Source organism: Halichoerus grypus, chromosome 4, assembly GCF_964656455.1.
Source record: "Halichoerus grypus chromosome 4, mHalGry1.hap1.1, whole genome shotgun sequence".
In the NCBI taxonomy this organism is placed as follows: Eukaryota; Metazoa; Chordata; class Mammalia; order Carnivora; family Phocidae; genus Halichoerus; species Halichoerus grypus.
The window spans coordinates 169,234,415-169,258,144 of NC_135715.1; the positions used below are offsets into that span (position 1 = coordinate 169,234,415).

At 32.9% G+C, this 23,730-nt stretch overlaps 1 protein-coding gene across 4 annotated transcripts in view; it reads right to left on the bottom strand.

Moving 5' to 3' along the window:
• The window catches only part of ERBB4 (erb-b2 receptor tyrosine kinase 4), a 1,094,545-nt gene that overhangs the window by 195,744 nt on the left and 875,071 nt on the right, over nucleotides 1-23,730 (bottom strand). For all 4 annotated transcript variants that reach the window (XM_078071282.1, XM_078071280.1, XM_078071283.1 and 1 more), the window contains exons 17-19: nucleotides 12,428-12,560; nucleotides 7,576-7,698; nucleotides 4,126-4,224 (exon numbers count right to left, since the gene is read on the bottom strand). In XM_078071282.1, coding sequence (XP_077927408.1) covers nucleotides 4,126-4,224; nucleotides 7,576-7,698; nucleotides 12,428-12,560 — 355 coding nt within the window. The remainder of the gene's footprint in view (nucleotides 1-4,125; nucleotides 4,225-7,575; nucleotides 7,699-12,427; nucleotides 12,561-23,730) is intronic.

Genomic DNA, 23,730 nt, shown 5'->3' on the forward strand with positions numbered 1-23,730 from the left:
GATTAATTGTATTCACATATGCAAATGAGCAAAATGTGTAAGACCTAAAGATATCATTGGATTAAATTATATGAATTTTTAAGAATCCATTATTAGTATGTTACAGGATCTAGCTAAGAGTTACTGTCAACTCTATGAAGTCATAGGCATAAAAAATGTTATTTTTATAATGTGAAATTAATGTTATTGAACAAAACATCTTATCAAATAATTTTGTAAGTCTGCTATAATCTGAGAGAAAATATAAACTCTATTAATAAATTCTTTTGTCTCACCCCATTAATATCATATCAGTTAGAGTTGGAACAACTCTTATTAAGACACTGAATATCATAGGGGCACCTGGGTGGCTCAGTCAGTTAAGCATCTGACTCTTGGTTTCTGCTCAGGTCATGATCTCATGGTCGTGATCTCATGGTCATGAGATCGAGCCCCACATCTGGCTCTGTACTGAGCTGAACATGGAGCCTGCTTAGGATTCTCTCTCCTCTCCCTCTGCCCCTCTCTGCTCACATGCTGGCTCACTTTCTCTCTCCCTCTCTCTCTCTCTCAAAAAAAAGTAAATAAATACAATAAAAAAAAAAGTCATTGAATATCATAAAGGCAGTACAATGAAGAGCAACATGTAAGCACAATTCACATGGACATTTCTTCTGAAAATAATGAAATAATTGTGTAAGATAAATAAATTTTCCCATTGTATAGGGAGAGGGCAACAAGTTCTTCTTTTACTAAAAATACAATTATTTAAACAGTAAGTCTGGGTGATTTGAAACATATTTCCTTGGAGCACCTTTCTGGGAACTAGGTGGTTGATTTGGCGTGGGGAAGCTGACGCTAAAGCCAACAAACTGGAGCACTAAGCTGAAGTATTATTATTCAGTCACTGGAATTTAGGGTAATTACGTTTTTTTCATCTCAAGATTTTTTTTAAGAAAACAAATAAATTAATAAAACATTTAAATACATACACACTTCCAAGGCATATAGAATAATGTCAAGTGATAGGGAGCTTAAATGTCAGAGAACAACAACAACAACAACAACAAAGCAACAGTAGTAGAAATTCAGACAAACTGGAGTCTGTCTGATTTGACCAGACCACGGTCCCCAATTCCAGGAATCTTGCTCAATAGCCACATTTTTTAAGTATGTGTTCTATACCATTTGATGGATAAAAACAAAACAAAACACAAAAGACAAGACAAAATAAAACAAAAACCCTGTGTTCTTCCAATGAAACGGTGCTATTTGAAACAAAAACTAGAAGTGTGTATAAATGTAGATATTTTCCTTAAGAAGGTGGACCTTTAGGGTCATTTTCTTAATGTTGTTCAATGTGATCTTCCTTTATGGGAATTAAGGACATACTGGCCATTCACTAGCTGTGTGTTATTATTGTCATTATGAATCCATTAGACATATTCAGGTGAGTTGAGTTACAGCCTTGTGACCAAATTCTCCTTCTCCTACTTTTAGCTTAGCATTTAATAGAATAAAAATTGTTCCTTATTTATTTTTGCCTATGGTAAAAATTCTAAGAAAATATAAAAGTCATCTCCTGTGCCCCTGGATATCAATAGAACTATTGGGTGCAGTGAGTTTTAAGTTGTTGAATTTTGTCATTTATTAAAGTAACCAGTAACACACAGCTACATCTAATAAACTTAGTAGTAGTAGTAGTTATTGAATCTAGAATATTCTACCCCAAGTATAAAGTTGCATGCTGTGGGGTAGGGTGGGGCAAAAAGATCTAATGTTTAATAAGAGTATGCAGTTTCTATTATCTTCAGAAGCTTTATTTTCTTTCTTTAAAATGGTATAAAACATTTGCATATAAACAAATATATACATACTTTAGTTTGCAAAAGAGACAGGTAGCATGATTGCAGTAGATGTTATTTTAGTTTGACAGTTAAACTTGAAATACTCTACCTTATGGAAGAACCCAAACTAAGAGATATGTCAAATAAGACTTTTATCTTAATAACCTTGGGAATATTAGCAACTTCAACTTAATTCTTAGGTCCAAATTACAAATAAATTTGCATACATGAAGCTTTTTTTTGCAGTTTGATATGTTATTTAATTACTTATAATGATTTACACACATAGTAGATGAGCTAAAAATGTTGGTATGAAATGTAGGTAATTTTGCATTAAAATTACACCAGCCTGTTTAAAAAACTGAATTTATCATTAATTTTGCCAGTGCATCCAGTCTACCAATCTATCAATCTTCTAGCATCTATCCACGAGATAAGAGAGGCTCAGTCAAAATATTTTCCTTAATATTTCTTTAACTTTTAAAAAGAACATATTGTTTGGAGTCTGTTGGTCACCAGATTTATCAACCTTTAGGAAAATAACCCCTTTCATGGCTCAATCAGAGCCTCATCTAAAATTCAGTAGAATCTAAGATTTCAAGCTGCCATCCCCACTCCTGTTTCCATGGGAATAGACTTCAGATCAGGAAAAAAAAAAATGGATGGGGTTAGGAGCTTTCAAATAATCATTCAAAATCATGATGAAGCTTTTAGAGCTTCTTTCTTAGGTGATTATTTTGTAGCCTCTTAACCCCTTTCTGCCAGTCTGTTTCCATGGAAATATGACAAAAATGGCTGTCCAAGCCTCCAGCAGAGATTATTAGCATTCTTGTGAATTTCAGCTTTGGCTGCAGTCTAGGCTGGTCAAGATTTTTTTTTTTAATCAGTTTTACATATTAGCATACACTGTTTATATTCATTGTCCTTTTCTTCATTATTTTTACTTAGAAAATTCCCTTCACAAGTATATACTATAATCAAGATCAAATTGATTGTGACATCACTGAAAAAAGACTTTAGTTTTACATTTTACTACATGAGCCAGGACATGCAGCTGCAGAGAGTGTCAGAACTTTTAGACACCTACAGAAGGAAACACCATTTAGTTACTGGATTCAGTATTTGTCAGGTGTTGGTAGATAAGTAAGGGTGGTATTCAAAATATTTAGCAACTGGTAAGGTGCAGCACCAACTGATCAGAGCAGCTGGTTTGTACCAGTTAATTATCAGCCCTATTATCTAATAACCAATACGTTGCTGAACTAAAAGCAGCCCGATATGAGAGTAAGCATTTTACACAAATAAATTATACAACATCAATTTACAAAAGAGCTTACGAGAGAAACTGGGTAGAAATATATAGCAATCCATATTTAAAGTGCATATGCTTGCATCATCTTTCATATGAAGGTCATTTAAAAATCAAAATCATTCTTATTATTGAAGACATTATATTAAACGAGAAAGAATATATATATGGGTTTTGATAGAACCCCTGGCAAGATACCTTGTGTTGAATGTGAAAAAAATAACAGCATACTACATAGATATTTTATCTGTCCTACCTTCTGAAATTTGCTGAATAGCTCAATCTACAATTTTTGCTAGGGGAAATCTTAAAAGTTCTGATTGACCTTATAAAGAATTTTTATTCTTCAGAACTCTCTTATTTTTCTATAGTTTTCTATAGTTGGAACTTACTACCCATAAGGTTTGTCTTCTGAATTTGAACTGGAAAAAAAGTAAATTTCAATTGGTAATTATCTGACTTAGGTAGGTTCCTAATTTAAATTTAACACTAACTTACTATAGAAACTAATCTTGATTGATGTTTTCTGGTAAGTAGATCATAACAATAATAAAGCAGCCCAATTAATTTTTCAGATCATCATTCCTACTCCAAATGCAATTTGCCTTTCTTTGCATAGTGGTTAAATACGTAGCCCTTGGGAGCAGGATTTGGTTTGCAGGCCTTCAGCCTTCAGCTTGTTGGTATAAATAAAGTTTACTGGAACAGAGTCATGCCCATTCTTGTGTTTTGTTTTTAAGTGTCTATGGCTGCTTACCTACTAAAAGGATGGACTTGAGTAGTTTCCACAGAGACCACATCGCACAAAAAGCCTATTTATTCTCTGGTCCTTTAAGAAAAGTTTGCTGACCCCTGCTCAAGGTTTTAATTATAGAGTATACCATTTCTAGAGAGGAAATTTTGTAAGTAGTGAAGTCTCTTTTTTTATTCTAAAAGCAGTCTATTAATAATGGATAAAAATGAGATTGCCTGGTGTCTATCTATACTTACATCCATGAACTCCACATTGGCTTTGGGACCAGTTGTTTCATTAAGAATCTTAATAGCCACAGGAATCTTTACTGTTTCTCCTTCAGGTACCCAAATACCCTTTGGGGGAAAAAAATCACATTAAATCTACATGAAGATATACAAATTTATACCGGAAACAAAATTTGATTTAACCACTCAATCTATTAATTTCTTAAAAAATAATTTAGACGTTCTATATTCTTTTATTCAATCAACAAACATTTATCTAATACCTGTTGTATGTTACAAGTTACATAGCAACTTTGTTGTCTGCTTTCATTATCTGAAGATGAATCATATATTTATTCTGCTTTTAAGGTGTTTATTATTATATTATAAAGCATTGCTATTATAAAAGTCAATTAGTATGTGTGAAAAAGGCTTTTAATGGTGACAAAAATGAAATAAGATACAATAATGTTAGATTTGGACGATATATCAGCTTCTTAAAGAGACTTGGGGAACACTGTTCAAATTTTTGATCTTCAGTTGTCTCATTTGTAATTTAGAAGATTGGGTTCAGTAATGTTGGAGGTTCTTTTCAGCTTTAATATTATCTAATTATTCTGCAACTAAAACAAATAAAAAGACATATTCTCATGTTCCTGAAGTTTGGATTGATTTAAGAATTAGTTTACTAAGGCGATTATTTAAGAATTAGTTTTCAAAGGCAAGTACTAGGGAGTACTGAGCACATATTAATTTGTTTTTATTATCAAATGTTGTGTATGTGTGTTTCAAGGATTTTTATTATCTCTGAATATAAAATATCTATACCGGTCATTGCCAGTTCTCTTTTCCTACAAAAATATAATTATAATATCTGAACAGGATCTACACACTGGGAAAGTATAAAGTAGAGCTTGAGTCAAGTACAACATTAAGGTAAATGACAGCATTCCTGAGTAAACAATTCAACCATTTGATTTAGGACAATAATTTTGATAAGACATAGGGGGATGCATCAATTATATAAGAATTTTTTTAAAGCATATTGTCCCAAATGAATACAGAAGCAAGAAAATCTCAAATTTTAATTTATTAGCCCTGACATCGAAAAAAGTCTTCTTAGTCCAGTTTTAACATTAAAATGAAAGGGGGAAAAAATTCTTATTCCTAAAGAGAATATCTCTAGTTTTTCTTAATATCAGTTGGTTGTAGTCATAAAGTAAAAAAAAAAAAAAAAAAAGTTTTTCACTTTGTACTTCTATGCTAAAACATATATATTTGTGTTATTTAAAGTTACAATAATATAAGAGGAGACCTAAACACAAGAATTATTAAAAAGTCAGAAAAATACAGAAAAAGAAAGGCTTTAACCATTAGGAGGTGAATTTAAGAGTTATGTTCTTAAAGTGAATAGGGAAATCTATGTGTCAAATACAAAAAAATAAGCCAAGTTTCCTTGTGGTATAATTTTTTCTTAATTATTAATGTAGATATGGGGGGGAGGGGAAGCCCAAGATCCATAGGCTACATTTTCTTAGTGATGGTATCTAGGGTAGAGAAAGGCTTACCATTATTCAATAAAGCAACCACATGGGGGTTACTTTATAGAGTATGAATGTTAAAATATTCCTAAAGTATACTTTTGGAATTGGATATAAATTCAGTGTGAATTAATTTGTACTGCTTTTTAAATAAGTATAGTCATTATTTTCTAGGCCTGACCAGACAAAAATTCAACTACACTAATACCCATGGTATTGGTTCAAATCTTTCATGCTTAAACACAGCATATCTCCAACCAGGAGAAAAATCAACCAAATAATTAGCTAAGCTAATTTGCATTTCTATGGTCAAGGATACTTCTTTATAGATTAAGACAATATGCCTTGGTAAGAACTAACATATTAATTAAAACTTAGGATCAACCATAACACACTGTAAGTATAAAATTCAAACATACGTATGGAACTTTCAATACACGTAATTTCAGTAAAGGTACAATGCTCTTGGACATAGGCAAATAGTTGTTCATAATAAAAACATTTATAAAGCTTTATAATTAAATGTCTAAATGGTATCCATGATTTAAAATAAAATTCACTTTCCAGACAATACCATCTTTAAAATAAAAGTCTGATTATATGCTAGGAACAATCCAAAATTGAGTTATCTTTGAAATGAAAGTCCCTTATTTCTAGCATAATATAAATAGAAAAACAGGATAAATTGTATTTCTTCAAACATACAAAGAATTTGAAGACCAGAAAGCACCAAGTCACCCTAGAATAGTTTCTATTCAAATTAGGTGCTCAATTAATAATTTTGAGTTTAACTGAACAAAATATGCATACTAAGAGATTAAGAAATTTCTGTATTTTGGCCTTAGAATAAGATAATTTTATTTTAAAGAGATTAAATCATTTTTGGAACACTCAGGAGGGAAAATTAAGGTTTATATTCTAATTGTTAATATTTTTTGTTAAATAAATATTTGTTTTAAGTAGGAAAAAAATGAACATTTTAAAGTGCAAAATTTCTAAGATCCAGTCTATTTTAACAGAAATGTTTGTAAAAACTGCAGGCTTGCACATAGCTTTAAGAAATATATAAAACTGTCAAAGTAAAATTTGGGGAACTGTCACAATGGATATTACAAGAAGGATTTAGCACTAACCCAGCAGAGTTTCTTATAGTTGTTACTTACATTAAAAATAAATCTCACCACAATTAACCTTAGGCCTGGCCTTTGAATCGGTTTTATAATTAAGCTAAATAAGTAAACATGCAGATGACATTATCTGAACTTTGCCTTTCCAAAAATATCTCTCTTATTGGAAACCCACGATTTCACCCTTCGTTCTATCTAACCTGAATTTCACAAATAAAGTCACTTTTTTAGTTTGCATATAATGGTGAGGACATCAAAACTGAAAATATTCTGCTAAATTATATCTGTTAACAGATAGGCAAAAAAGTGGTTTAGGAACTAATCCTATCCTGTTAGCAAATCAGCACATTTGTGTAGATCCTAAGGAGATAGGCAGTGCCATCCTGATGGGGAGACGTGGGAATAAAAGGGCAGAAGAAAAGAAGGTGAGGAGTATGGCATATGGCTCAGGCCTGTCTGGGATTCCATGGAGCACTGTGTAGGGGGAAGGAAAATGGGCTAGCGCTGTGTATTTTAGATAAGGACAAAATTTGCCAACAGGGAGATGCTATCAAAAGCAGGTCAGAAGGGCATGGAAAGTGAATACTGTGGCTTTTTGTGACAGTTTCCTGCTTTCCAATGCCAGTTTCCATCCCAGCTTGCTCAATAAAAATGAATGATTTCATTTGTGTAGCAACTTCTCAATATGATACAGGTTCTCCTCTCTGAATATTAAAAGGAACTTAGGTTAGCTAGAGCAGTAACTCTGGCTATTATTTAAGACAAGTCTGAAACAAAAAACAACTGGTGGCATGGGTTATTTTTTTACTCACCTTATAAACTGTTCCAAAAGCACCCGAGCCAAGTACTTTCACTCTTTTGAGCTCAGTTTCTTTCAAAATACGAAGTTGAGCTTGATTGGGTGCCGTACCACTGGGAGTTAAGGGTTCTACCAACTACAAAACAAAAAGAATTCAGGTTCTATAACTTTCAATTCCAGTCAGTGCCTCTCCCTCTTCCTCTGCCTGCTTCTCTTTCTCAGACATACAGAAAAACACACAAGTACACTTTCCTTGACAAACAATATTTTTGTTGTATGGATCACTCACTATTCCCTCAGAGTCTAGCCTTTCTCTTCTCATGCTTTTTGCCTGGGTGAACACAAGTATAAAAGTGTGCCTACCTTGAGGCATACTAAGCTAGGAGATTTGCCTTCACCACCCCCCCTCATCCCCGCCCCCCCAACTTTAAAGAAATTTAGGCTAATAGGGGCTCTCAATCCTACTTTTTGAAGCCCTTCCAGTTCTGATATCTCCAGCTAAGACTCAGATCTCAGTTATGTCCATGTACTCTATCAAAATTTTCTTTCTTGTTTTAGGAGACTTGATACATAGAAAAATAAAATCTAACTAGGAAGCCAGGACAAATGCGTCAGAAGAGAAGAAAGTAAGTTAGCACAATACCAATGCCCCAGGACAGTGCTTCTAAAACTTCATGTACATTTGAATTACCTGAGGTTCTTGTTAAAATGCAGATTCTAGTTCAATAAGTCTAAGGCTGGGGCTGAAATTTGCATTTTTGCAGAACTCGAGGTGATATCTATGTATGATGATGGTCCTTGAACACATTTTAAGTAGCAAGGCCCTAGAATACTTTATAGATCAAATATTCCAAAATTCTATGAAATGATTCTAGATCCCAAGTGAATGCTATGGCATGCAAAGGGATAAAATAGCCATCAGTGAGAAAGTTTCACTAGTTTTGGCTTCCTGGAGGAGGCACACTTTAGAATTGGTCTTGAGGGGCACCTGGGTGGCTCAGTCTGTTGAACCTCCAACTCTTAGTTTCGGCTCAGGTGATGATCTCAGGGTCCTGAGATGGAGCCTGGCTCTGGGCTCTGCGCTCAGTGTGGTCAGTTTGGGATTCTCTCTCTCCCTCTTCTTCTCCCCCTGCTTGTGCTCTCTCTCTCTAAAATACATACATACATACATACAGTCTTTAAAAAAATAAATAAAATTGGTCTTGAGATAATAAAAATGGATTGACATGGAGGAGGATATTACCATTGTGAAGAACAGTTTGGACACAGCATTAGGAAGGAGGAAGAAGACATAAAGCAGAATACAATAGGGGGTAGGACAGGTCTAAAGGATGAGATTTGGGTGGGAAATACGAGATCATAAAGTGGGCTGGGTGTGGCCAAAAGGGATAAATTCAGGTAATTTTAGATGTTCAGTTTATTTGCCATTTAGCCAGAGAGGATGAATAAGCAGAGAAAAGGTATGTGAATGTGTGCCAATTTCTTGCCTATGTGAGAAAAAAACAAAACAAAATGAAGGGTAAATATGAGAGAGACTCTGAGTACTAAAAGTCTATATTTTATGTTAAAATTTTAGGTTTTTATTTATGCTTGGGTAAAAAAGCAAGTAAGAGAAATAGAAGTTTCTTTTTTTAAAGTTAAATAAAGAACTAAACTTTAAACTCAGACAAAAAGCTTGTTCTCTCTCAGCATAAGGAAATAATTAAAGGCAACTCCTACTGAAATGGTCTTGAAAACCATCACAGTATTCCACAGTGTCTGTTTACAATGCTAAGTGCACTGTGACCCTGTGACTTGTTTATTATTACGCTTCTGTGAACATCATGGTCTACTTAAGTAGCTGAACAGAATCTTGATTATAAGTAAGTGTAGTGATAGTAAGCAAGAATTTGGAGAAGATGATAAAATTATCAATAAATTTGGGTTCTGTCTAAAAGTTTGACAACAAATATGCTTCTATTTCATTTTCAAATTTATATTTTTAAAAATGCATATTAAGTCACATAAAATAAATCTCAGAAAGAATTACAAAATTCTCTGTAAAATGGGAAAAAGAATCTCCATCAGAGCATCTCCTTTATTTGAATCCAACTCTGCAGTGCAGAATTTGTTTAGTAGATTTTGATACACACACTGTATGTATATAATCAGAAACTTTAATGAATTATTATTTTTTTAAAGGCAAAGCCTTCTTTTTTTCTAAGATTTCTTTTTCTTTTTTTTTTAAGATTTTATTTATTTATTTGACAGAGAGAGAGAGAGATAGAGACAGCAAGAGAGGAAATACAAGCGGGGGGTGGGGTGGGAGAAGCAAGCTCCCCGCGGAGCAGGGAGCCCAATGTCGGGCTCGATCCCAGGACCCTGGGATCATGACCTGAGCCGAAGGCAGACACTTAACGACTGAGCCAACCAGGTGCCCCCTAATGAATTATTTTTTAAATCGCATAACAAATTATATAAAAATCATATGCAAAATTGGAGACTAGATTTCAGCATTTGGGGCTACGTACTTTTAAAATATACGCTTTGGCATATAATATGCCATAATTCCATATTTTGAAAATTTCACAATTCTACCTGAAATGTTTAGTCTCCTGCAATTTTCTTAGATATCACTTCAAAATTTATACAAACACATTTTTCCAGGAATTTGAGAATGATACGTCTGAAAGAAGCATTGTTTCATTTTGCAAGCCAGTATGGCAGAAAGAGTGTCAAGTTTAAAATTGTAGGTTTGTACACTAGTACTGCCACTTACAGGCTGAGAAAGCAAATTACCCCTCCTACCCCCTTATTTCACACCTGTGAAATAGGTACAGCAGTAATTACCATAGAAGATTGTCAAGGGATGAAATGGGAGGTAGCGTAGATGGAAAACTTTGGAACATTGCCTGCCATATTGTAGGCACTGAATCTGTCACTCTTCAAGGGGTATGATCACGTCCCATTAACATTTTCTAATCACAGGATCTATCAAAGCATCAAGCTTACGGTGCATCTCGTAAGAGTATGTTGGAAAAAAAAAACATTTTCTACTTTTATGCATGCAACAGAAGACAGACAATCTGGAGCAATATGATTCTGGAAAAGCATATTAACTCTAAGTACATTCCAACAATATATCATGCTTTAACAAGTTTTTCACATCTGAGACAAATTTCTAGCTTTAGTATTTAAGGATTTGAGTTGATCCTCTTAAGAATTCCTCTTCTGTTTAGATGATAGAAGATCACAGTTATTTACTTTTACTGAGAGAAAGATGGGAATTTTACAATTATCTAATTTAGTGGTAAGCAATAACTTTTTATAAAAAATAGAGTCTGCTTCTAAAACCAATCAATATGTGTTTATTTAATAATGAAATGTCAATTTGAAGGACATTTCTAGAAAGCACTGTATTAAAAAAGAAAACAAACAAAATGATTATTTTTATAGCAATGAGACTTTCCTGCATGTGGTTAAGGGACAGATTCCTTTCCTATTTATTCAATCACCTAAATGTCCACTGCTGTTCCAAGCCTTCAGTTCCTCTCCAATTCTAATTTACTTCACTTAGAATTTTCTCCACGACTGCCCCAAGCTGGCCATGAGGGAGAATTCTGCCTCCAGCATCCTTGCTAAATTGAAAATATGCACAGCACATGTGTTGTGTCCAAACTTGTATTCACATGTGCAAGGTTGAAAATGGTCAAGTTGATCTTTTGTAAACATCCAGCTCAAGTAAAAATTACTACTATTTTTTCTCACGTATATAACTGACTGCCTATCTTATGCTTGAACATCTCTATCGATAAGACAACCCATTCTAATTTTAGACAACTCCAATTCTTAGACATTCTTTCCTGCATGGAATTAAAATAGCTTCCCGAACATTTCACATGATTCTTCTATCTAGTTTCAACTTTTGGAGGAAGAGAGCTAAAATTTAATTCATTATCAGTTTGCAAAATTTATGAATGAATATTCTCATTCCTGTCTGTGTTAAGAGGAAAAGTCAAACTGTCACACTGACAATGAGCAAAAAAAAAAAAAAAAAAAAAAAAAAAAACAGATCTAGAGAAGGCTAAGTCTCAGTACAGAATTGCTTTGAGCTGTTCAAAGAGCCATGGATGTGTGTATCAGGAGAAAGAAGGTAAGGTGCAAGTTGAGAAGGATCTGGCAATGCATAGTTTTCTGTAATTGTTTTTCCTCTGTAACCTATACAGTAAAAACTATCACCTTGCATGTTAGAGAACTCAGTGTGGCAATATAAGAGAAATTGTAATAATTTGTGGGTAATTTACATATTCACAATAACTAACATGCATAACATTAAATGCTTCCCATAAATTGTGTGGTAAGGTCTGTGTGATTACAATAGGAAGGTTTATCCTGTAAGCTCAGCTTTTCACTGTTGGTATAATGAGATCAGTGGCTACCAATTAATGACCCTAATTAAAGCATAAATTGCTTGCCTATCTGGCTTTATTTTGAATCAGAAAAATTCTCTCTTTCTAACATTTTTCTAGTTCTGCTGTTGAGATATTCTCTCCCCAGATGTTTTCTAGTTCTGCTACTGTAATATCCTAGAACTCTAGTGGGATTCCTCCTCCAAAAGAAACAGTTATGTCTTTTCAATAAGATCTGTCATTCAATCAGATAATCTCCTTGACCTCTGCCATTTGTCCTCTTTAAAGCCATGAAACTGCCTTGACTACTTTTACTGTATACTCTGATTTTTCATCAATTCTATAACATACTATGAACTATAAACTCTCAGCAGGAAATTGAACAGAGTTCACTTGGATTAAAAAACCGAGTATCATCTAAACCTTCTAAACCTAATGAAAGTCCCTAAGCACATGGAGAACAAATAAACACCACACCTCTGTTTCCAGAAATCTTCTTAAGGCTCTTTTCTTTTTGATGCTCTTCCTTCTAACATAAACTGCAAATGTTAGACCCATGATGACCAGGATGAAGAGCCCGCCGATGACTCCCGCTGCAATTAGGGGAGTTCTGCCCACCAGAATGAAAAAGAAGAAGAAAAAAAAAAGTAAGAAGAGAGACAAGACAGAGGGAGAAAAAGAGCAGTTGTGCAATAAATACATTATCCACATATCACAGGTCTAGTCAGTTAGAAGAAATACAAATAAAAAATGCATTAAAGCCATCACAAAATTTTGGGGGGAATAAAAACTATTCCCACTTTTTGTTTTGCTTTGTTTTTTAAATAATAAACCATGCACATACAACTAATCTTTGGAGATGAGTGGCCACAGCATGCCATTCAACAACAACGACAACAGCAACAAAATAATACTTGGTAACAGAATGAAGAACACCTGCCTAAATGTTGATATACAAGCATTTAAAATTATTTTCATTTTACTTTTTCTCTAAATAGATGGAAATATATTTTAATAACATTGTTGTGGTATATAATATTATTTTCAACATTTTCTCTAAAGTAGGCTTTCTCAACAGTGGCACTATTGACATTTTGGGCTGGATACTTGTTTGCTGTGGGGGACTGCCTTAAGCATTTTGGGGTGTTTATCAACATCCTTAGCCTCCATCCACTAGATGCCAGTAGCACCCCATCCACTAGTCATGGCAGTTTCTCTAGATACTGTCAAATGTCTGCCAAAGTCATCCCGCAGCCCCACTCCCCCTGCCTTGAGAACTACTGCTTTAAAGCAAAAATGCATGGTCTGGAGATATATGAACCTCACACCTCTGGAGCATTAGGGTATCAATAAGAGAGATGTATTGATAAAAGTGCTGTTTCAAACGCTGGCTAGGCAACTGTGCTGGGATAAAGGGCGGGAAAAAGGTAAAGAACTGGGTCAGACAGGTTTTCAGAGTTATAATGACAGGAGTAATTATGCTTATCAAAAGTGTGCCGAAGCATCATATACCCATAAAAGAGGTCTACACATTAAGTACTACATTAAAAGGGGGTTAGAAGAGATTCACTAGAGATTTGTATTCTTAAAGTGTTTCTCTAATACATTGTTAGCTAAGATACAATTTTGAAACTAATCACTTATTGTTTTCAAAGATAAATTTTTTCCTTGCCTGAAAATAATATTTATAGTCTTAACTTCTTGTTCAAGAGTAGAATAGTATCTATGAGCTTTCTGTGGTCAGAGCCCTGACGTATATTAATTTCATATGTCACAGCAAATAGCCCAGAGTAAAACACATAGGTGTTACCTAATACATATTTGACCATGAAGCCATGACAGATATGAAAACTAAAAAAGAACTTCCTGAATGTCCATGCTTTCCATAGTAAAGTATTTTATACCTTATATTCCTATTTGCAGAAGAATCTACCCTGTACAGCTACATTCTTTTAGAAAAAAAAAAAAACTACTTGCTCTTGCAAAATAAACTATTGCTCAAAGACACATCAGAAATAATGATAGTGGATGATCCTAAATAAAATTTTTAAATTTTAAAGAGCTCTTGAAAAAAATCTGTGTCACTTCGATAAATGAAGCCATGTCTTTTAAAGATTATGACTGTTATATTGCCATATAAAACTACAGAAAAACCTTAAGAAGTATTTCATCCTAAAGGTTGTTTCCTGACAGCCGAAAGTAGTATAGCATACTGGAATGTTGCTATAATTCAACCATATTTCCCTAAATGGAACTTTATAAAGATATAAAAATCTATGCTGAGAAAATTAAACTGTAGTATGGACACAAACTCATCATTGTGATGTGTTTTGGCGTGTGTAAGATCATATTTTTGAGCATGGCAGTTAAATATGTATTTCAAAAAATATTTTAAGTTTTCTGGTCAAGGCATAATTTCCAGTTCAAGTGCCTAACATATCCCTGAAAAAGCCATTACTATACAAAGGGTTGTATTTTTTTTCTTCAACCCGATATTTTTATTGCAAAGGATTTATGTATTTCTGAGAATAGTGCCCAACATTTTATTAATTGTACATTTGAACTAAACTCTATACTTCCCCTGCTTATCTATTTTGCAAAAGAATAAGTGGCATGAATTTATGAAAATATATGTCAATGTCGCTGTAAATTAACAGAAAATGCTCTATTTTGTTTTTGTTTGTTTTCTATTTTAAGAAGAATGATTCCTAATAGAACAAAATAAGACTTCTGCCTCCATTCTTTCCATTTAATTTGGGTGGTTATCAATTGTCATGTCATTACTACTTAGTTAGGTTGCAGCAATGCACATAAAACACTCAAAAACTCAATAGACAGTAATTTCTATGTTTTTCTAGTTAGCATTTACATTCAATACTTTCCCATAGCAGTTCCTTGGTTGATTTGCATTTCTTTACCATTTTTCTTTTCTTACCCCTCTGCAGGAATGGTAGAGGTACAAACAACCCGAAGAGGTAAAGAACTAGAGTTTCTGCACCTAAAAATCATACACAAATGTTTTGTTTTACATTTTAAGTGGTCAAATTCTTCATATTTCAATAGAATTTATTCTTGAAAAATAAATCATAAACCATAAGTAAGCAACCAGTTAATTGAGAAGGGGGAATATTCCATAAGACAACTTGTATGTTCCCTTTAATAAGTGAATATGAAAAATAAGGTACTGGCTTTGATTAAGAAGACTTACTAGTCATAACAACAAGATGTGAAATGCAATCCTGGACTGGACCGTAATTTGGACAACCATTTGTATAGACATTTTTTAGGTAATTTGAGAAGTTTGATTATGGATTAAGTAGTAGGTGAGATAAAAATGTACTGCCATGGAAAGATGCAGGCTAGAAATTTAAAAGATTGGGTTAGAAACAGTAGAATCTCAATGAGAGAAAATCCATACACGCACCTGTATGTGCATAAGAAGATCTAGAATATACAGTAAGACACTAAACAGTACTTGTCTTTGGATAGTATGACCATACTGCTCTTATTTTTGTATTTTTACCATTTAATGGGCATTTTCTCATTTTATACCATGTATTTATATTTCCTTTGAAAAAAAATTTGTTAAATTTAAGAAAAACAGAAAAATAAATCATTGTCTATAAGTTTAGTTTATAATAATGGCCTTGTTTTCTTTTTTGCCTTGACTGTTTACTTTGCATATTTTCAATTAATTCATTTTGCTATCCCCTATCCACTTTTACAATGTAAGTACTTTTGTAGATATTTTCTATTAATTACAGTTTAATGTGTCTGAGACATTTACCACTCACTATGTTGTGTACAATTAACACTTTGCTTCATAAAACCAACCTAATACGAAAAGTTAACACTACTTACACATTTCCTACTCTCCAAAATTTTGATGATCTCTAGACATTAGTAGGTGTAGGATAGATGCCCATTTTTTCTTGAGAGTTAATGCTTCAACTCTTACGAGGACCATTTGGATAAAGAGGATATAGCTACTTAAGTTGCTTTTTAAAATTGTTGTATATCCTCACTAGGATATACAACTGGCTATCGGGATATAGGATATTAGGATATAATAATGCTGGCTGTAGACAACCAAGCTATATTGCTGAAAGAAAGTGTTTCTCTTTACATGTGAGTCAGAGTAACCTCTTAAAAGGCTGAGATATGACACTGTTAACAAGATCATAAGGGTCAAACGCCAAGGGACCTGGAATACTTTGTCATCCCTTATCTGTTACAGGAGTATTGTTTGTTGTCATTTGCCTATATATTAAAAAGGGATGGGACCCCTAAAATATAAAAGATAGGGCACTTCAAGTGCCAATTCCAAGCTTAGATTAGAAAGATGTAATCAACTGATAATTTACCTTATTCTGTGATTTGGAGATACTATAATGAAACATATTCTCCTACTATTCATAGAGACTAATATAATAAAGATTCTGAATCACAAATGAACTTGGCTCATTTATTTAAAAACATATAATTTAGTTTTCATAATTTCATTTAGAAGTTCAGAGACAACAGAATGTATTATATTCTATTGCCTTGAATGCAATGATCTGTCTTAAACAGTTATCTGTAAAAGAGTAGTGTCTCCCAAAACTATATCACTCATATAATAAGATATATTCTTAACATTTATTGCTATATTTGAACCATGCTATTCCTCACTGGAGAATATAAAATGTGAGAGAATACATGAAACCTGATTTTATAAACATCCAAATATTTTCCTTCACTGATCTGTTTCTTTCCAGATCAGGTCAGAAAAAAAAATGTAGTAAAGTCAATAGAATTTATGATTACAACTCAATGGCTCTGAAACTATCTAATATACCATTTTCCATTTAATGTCAAGGGCAGACTATCCTCTTAAAAATATACAGTGGTATTTTCTTGAAAATTGTGAACTTAGTAAAACTGGTATTTTGTCTAATATAGTCATTGCAAAAGAATGCTAAATCTATAAGATTCTTTTATAGGTATATCACCAAATAAAAGGACTTTAATTTTATAATATAGGTATATTTTTCTTTTTTTCTTGAATACAGAATACTTTTCAATACAGAGAAGAGAAACAACCTTAAGTCCTATAAAACACCAATGGCATAATTTGCAACCGACAGTATGACTTTAAAAGAGTGAGATCCATTTTTGGAAACTTCTAAATTAAATTAAATATGTGGAGATGGGTCTCAGAATTCACAGGATCAGACTTAGAGTGGATTCACTGTTTATTTATGGGTACTAAAGGTTAAACAGAATTTTGAAAAATTTAAACAGGAAGTAAAACAAACAAAAACAACAGGCTAGTCAGATAATTTTACCAGGGCATTTTTGTATAATAAACTTGAAGTAAAATGGTGAAATAGTACCTCTAACATTATTATTTTTTGTTTACCTTTCGAATCTGCATGATTTTTCCTTAGAGCGGCATATTGTGCTGGAAAGAGGCTTTAGAGTCAGACCAATCTGAATTTTAATTATATGTCTGTCTCTAACTATTTGTGAGTGTAGTTCTTCTAGCAAATAACTCAGCTTAAATACATATAAATACATTCTTCACTTAAGGTAATAAAACATAAACACAGCAGGGAACTATTCTTTTTTACATTTCTGAGCTCTGATGACTTTGCTTCTAGATCCTACCAAATAAATAAATACCTTTAAGCATTTGTGAATCATATGCTTCACTTTGGCCAGGACAATCTATATTTGTGCCAGTGTAAATATCAATAGTACCCCACAGACTCTCAAAAGCGGCCTTGTGTGAGCAATACAATCAAATGTTTACCTTAACTTTAGCCCAATTTAAAGAAACTAGGATACCTCAAGCTAACAAGTCCTTACATATAAAAGCGACGTCAGTTATATATAACACACATCTAAGTGTGTGTGCGTGTGCACATTGTGCATGTGTATACTTACACACATTCATACAAGAGGACATTAGTATGAACAGGTTTTACTTGCTAGGAAAGTAAATTAATCACTACATGTAATAACCGTATATGTAACTTAAATGGATGTTTCATAAATTAGGGTCAGATGTTATGATTCTCTGTAATCTTATATTTTCTTTAAAAAATACACTTAGATAACATTGGCTATCATCTTGTACCCTGTCTTTCTTCTGAAAATCTTACAGGGGAGATCAGACAAAAGTGTGAATCCGCCATGAACCAGAGGTTGAATCTATCATCAGCAATGCACTCAATGTTTCCTAATTTGCTCTTGCTTTAGGAAAAATATAGTTGATCAGAAATATGTTGACTCCTCAATTAAAAAAAAAGTTGACTCATTATTGAAAGAAAATTCTTAGAATCATCTGCCAACTAATATAAGGAACACAATTTGGAAACAACATTTTCAATAGTTTTAGTTGTTAGGTAAGCAGTTTAAACATAGCAAAAGTTCTGCTCATATAAAGGGAACATGAAATTTGACTGCCATCAGGTATGGGGCACCTGGCTGGCTCAGTCAGAAGAGGTACAACTCTTGATCTCAGGGGTTGTAGGTTTGAGTCCCACATTGGATGCAAAGATTACTTAAAACTTAAAAAAAATAAGAATAAAGACTGCCATCAGCTATTCATGAGTTTTATAGTGCATATAGTATCACTAACAATTCCCTTCACTTTCAATGGGAAATAATCTAAGACAAATGAAAATATTAAAAACATTTTATTCTGATATAGAAAACATTCCCTTTTATAGAGGTAAATCAGAGACTTATTTGGTCCTATATACTACCCTTAAATTAAAAAAATAGTTAGTCTCCCTCTCTGAACACTACATCAAAAACTAATGATGTACTATATGTTGGCTAACTGAACATAATAATAAAATAAATAAGTAAATAAACTATAAACTTTTTATTCTAATAATAGCTGCATATTTTTAATTAAAACTTATTTTTACATACACTGTATATTTTCACTATAACTATACAATGTAGATCTTATAATCCCCATATAAAACATAAAGAAACAGACTCTGAGAAAAGTTAAGACACCTAGATAAGGTCAAACATAATAGTAATGCTAACTTTTTACATCTTGGGATCTCAAGTCCATTAATTTTTCAGCTATATTATGTTGTCTCTCTTTCCAAATCTGACTCATTAGAATTGGTTTTTAAGGCAGATTGACAATTCATCATATTTTTCTTCAGTATCTTTTTGAAAGTAGAGAATAGAAAATGCACATAAATTTATTTAGGGGTTCTAATATGCTCTTAGATTTTATATTTAGTCATATCTTACTATTGTAATTCTCACTGGATGATCATTTTATCTGCCTTGCTATGTTCATTGTGGTTTCAGTTTATTAAATCCTTTATGTCTTTATTGAAATTTGTAAGTGACCTTATTCTTTACTTAGCTTCATTTTATTTTCTCAATGAGAAAACAGTTAAGAGGATTTTTTGGCTTATAAAAAAACCCTGGATTTCCTTTACAAAAGGCAAAGACAAACAGTATCTATCATTCTAGTTACAGTGCCTACTGAACTGATAGTCTGTTCAGTCTTTCCCAAAGAGGTTCAGATTTGAAACAAGAGACCTCGAAACACTAGGAAACATTGAAATTCCCCAGAAGACATTTTAAGTGTTACTGCCTAGGGCAAGGAGAACCACATTAATGTGGCTTTTTTGTTTGTTGTTTTTTTTTTTCCTCCTACAAACTGTGCTTATGGTGACCCTGCATTCCACCTGCTCTATAAATATGACACATCTTTTCTTTTCGAACAAATAGAAGTGATCTGGGTCAGACTCTCTGAGGTAGACAGCAGTTGACAGTTACAGTGTTTACTTGATGAGACCTAGGGTATTACAGTATGTCTTTACCCTTTGATTAGGATTCTGGATTCCTCTATTACATCTTAAATGTAATCAGAAATGTAAGTGCTGAAACAAATGAATCACAACATATTCTCCCTCTTCCTAAGCAAATTTGACTTGTCTTCACGTGATAAGATAATTTTTTTCCCAATATTTTTTAAATATGTGATTGCTACAGATTATTCAATAAAACAGTGTTAAGAGTATTTCAGTAGAGATTTTTACCATTAAAGCAATATGTAAATATCCTCCGGATTCTTTTACCTCTAGGATTAGCCTCTGAGAAAAATTTCTAATAGTTTCATGTAATTTCTTCCTTCTCTCTAGTGGTGATTTTGTATCTATCTGTGGGTTTTGTTTGCTTGTTTGTTACAATTTTTAAGATAGTATATATACTTGTAGATTTGATTTTGGGGACAGACATCCTCATGCTTAAAGACACCATTCTGAGGATATATGTAATACACTTATGAATTTCTTTTTTTTCCCCCAGCTTTATTAAGGTAAAATAGAAAAATACCTATGGATTTCTACAAATAAAGTGTTGAAAGGGAATTAGACTAGAAAGAATTTTTCTTTCAATAGGTTTTTTTAAGAATGTAGGTGATTTTTTGGCACTTAGATTTTTTTTCATAGTTTATACCTATTACATAATATCAGCAATGTTTGTATTAGTATAACACTTTTATGATTGTCTGTATAGATAGTATATAGAAACATGTTTGATGCCAAAAACAAAATATTGTAAACATTTAATTATAAAATACATTATCTACTAAGTATTCTATCCTATTACCTATTCATTGCATAGATATGGTAATCTGCAGCAATATGCCAAAGGATTAAAAAAATTGATAAAACTTTTACAACTTCAATTGTGTTTCCTATCAAAGTTGTTTAATATGCTAAGGAATTTATTAGTTTTATAATAGAGTAGATAATGGTACATAAACACAACTATAAAAAGGAAAGTGGGGGAGGGTAGACACCATTTTTTATTCCCATGTGTTAAGATTTTTCTTCACCTCAAAATCCCCATTCATTCTAAGCACTGTAACTGCAGATACCTGTGTTGCTAACAAAGATTATATTCTATTGGTAAATTACATCTATCTTTATCTATCAAAACACTACGCTGTACATTTGTGTCAGGTTTATTGGGCACAATTACATAATACAGATTAAAGCAGTCCCATTTTCAGAGGATTCACAAACCAATTTTTTAAGTAATGATTTGACTTGTTCTCTTTATATACAATTTTGTACATAAAGCAACTTAAAAAAAATTAGCATGCTTTTTAGACACCCCAATTCTTGCCTTACACTAAAAACTTTTTAAAGAATAAAACATAAAGAGGAAGTAAGGGAATGTCTTTCTTAAGAAATATTACTCCTTTTAATTTAGATGAAATGCTTTCTACTTTTTTTTTGCCCTGCTGGGCAGCCTTATTTCCTTTTGAGGGGAACTCCAATGTTCTCAGAGGAGTTGGCAGCCTTGATAAATTCTTAAGATTTGGATGAAATGATATGGGGGAGACTTTGAGAAGCAGGTACAGTCATGGGGAAGATGCCAGGATTTGCAATATCCATGTAGAGTCATTGAAATTTCTTGCACAATTAAATAACAAAGCTACTTTTACTAGGTGTTTTATGTGTGTTACGTCAAATACTTCTTTCAACATAATGGATTATGTGTGATGAATCTGAGGTAGGTTGTACAACTTGCCTGAGGTCAAAAGCATCCTAAGTAGATTTAAATCTTGGCATGTTTTGCTCCAAAGCTTCTCTGTTTCCATTAACATATGATTGCATGAGTATATTACATCAGAGGAACAGAAGAGAGAGTCCAGAAATAAACCCGTGCATATATGGTCCATTTATTTAAACCAAAGGAGCCAAGTATATAAAATGGGGAAAGTACAGTCTCTTCAATAAATAATGTTGGGAAAACTGGGCATCCACATGCAAAAGAATGAAACTGGACCACTATCTTACAGCACACACACAAAATAACTCAAAATGAATTAGGGACTTGAATGTAAGAGACCTGTAACCATAAAACTCCTAGAAAACACAAAAAACAAAAAAATAGGTGGTAAACTCCTTGACATAGGTCTTGGCAATGATATTTTGGACTTGACACCAAAACAAAGGCAAAAATCAACAAGTGGGTCTACATCAAGCTAAAAAGCTTCTTCACAGCAAAGGAAACTATGAAAAAAATGAAAAGGCAACTTAGTGAATGAGAGAAAAAAATATTTGCAAATTATCACTGATAATGAGTTAATATCTAAAATATATGAAGAACTAATACAACTCAATTTTAAAAATCCAATTAAAAAATGCGCAGAGAACTGTGAATTGTGCAAGACTGTTGAATCTCAGATCTGTACCTCTGAAACAAATAATGCAATATATGTTAAGAAAGAAAAAAAGAAGAAGAAGAATGTAGCAGGAGGGGAAGAATGAAGGGGTGGAAATCGGAGGGGGAGAAGAACCATGAGAGACAATGGACTCTGAAAAACAAACTGAGGGTTCTAGAGGGGAGGGGGGTTGGGAGGATGGGTTAGCCTGGTGATGGGTATTGAGGAGGGCACGTTCTGCATGGAGCACTGGGTGTTATGCACAAACAATGAATCATGGAACACTATATCTAAAACTAATGATGTAATGTATGGGGATTAACATAACAATAAAAAAATTAAAAAAAAAAGAACTGTGCTTGGCAGAGAGTGGGAACTTAATACATTTCTATTGGATTAAATGAAAAAAAATGCGCGGAGAATCTAAATACACATTTTTCCAAAAAAAGATACAGAGGAGGCCAACAGGTACATGAGAAGATGTACCTGTCAATCATTAGGGAAATGCCAATTAAAACCACAATGAGATATTATGTCATACCAGTTAGAATGACAATTATCAAAAAGTCAAGAAATAACAAATGTTGATGAAAATGCAGAGAAAAGGAAACCCTTTCTCTACTGTTGAGTGCATTGCTGGTGGGAATGTAAACTGGGGTAGCCATTAAGAAAAACAGTATTAACGTTCCTCATAAAATTAAAAATAGAGCTACTATATGATAAAGTAATTCCACTTCTGGGTATTCATCTAAAGAAAATGAAAACATTAATTCAAAAATATATATGTATCCCCATGTTTATTGTAGCATTACTTATAATAACCAAGATATGGAAACAATGTAAGTGTCCTTTGACAGATGAACAGATAAAGAAGATGTGGTGTGTACACACACACACACACACACACACACACACACACACACAGGAATATTACTCAGCCATCAAAAAGAATGAAATCTTGCCATTTATGACAACTGGATGGACCTTGAAAGAATTATGCTAAGTGAACTAAGTCAGACAGAAAAAGACAAATACCATATGGTCTCACTTATATGTGGAATCTAAAACAAAAACAAACAACAATAAAAAATGAGTTTATAGATACAGAAAACAGATTTGTAGTTGCCAGGGGTAGAAGACTGGGGGATGTGAAATGGGTAGTGTCAGGAGTCAAAAGTACAGTTATAAAATAAATAAGTCATGGGGAGGGATGTAATGCACAGCATGGTGATATAGTTAATAATATTGCACTGTATATTTGAAAGTTGTTAAAAGAGTAAATCTTAAAAGTTCTCATCACAAGAAGAAATAATTTATATAACTATGTATGGTAACTGATGTTAGCTAGACTTATTGCAGTGGTCATTTGGCAATAATACAAATATTGAATTATTATATTGTATGTTGGAAGCTAATATAATGCTTTGTCAATTCTATCTCAAAAAATGTTAAAAGAAACGTTTAGAAAGAAACAATTCATAGAAATTTTCTCCTTTTAAATAAGAGCCATAGACATTATAAAAGGTAGTATTTTAGAATTTCATGTACTTGAAAAATAAAAAGAGCACACACACAAAAT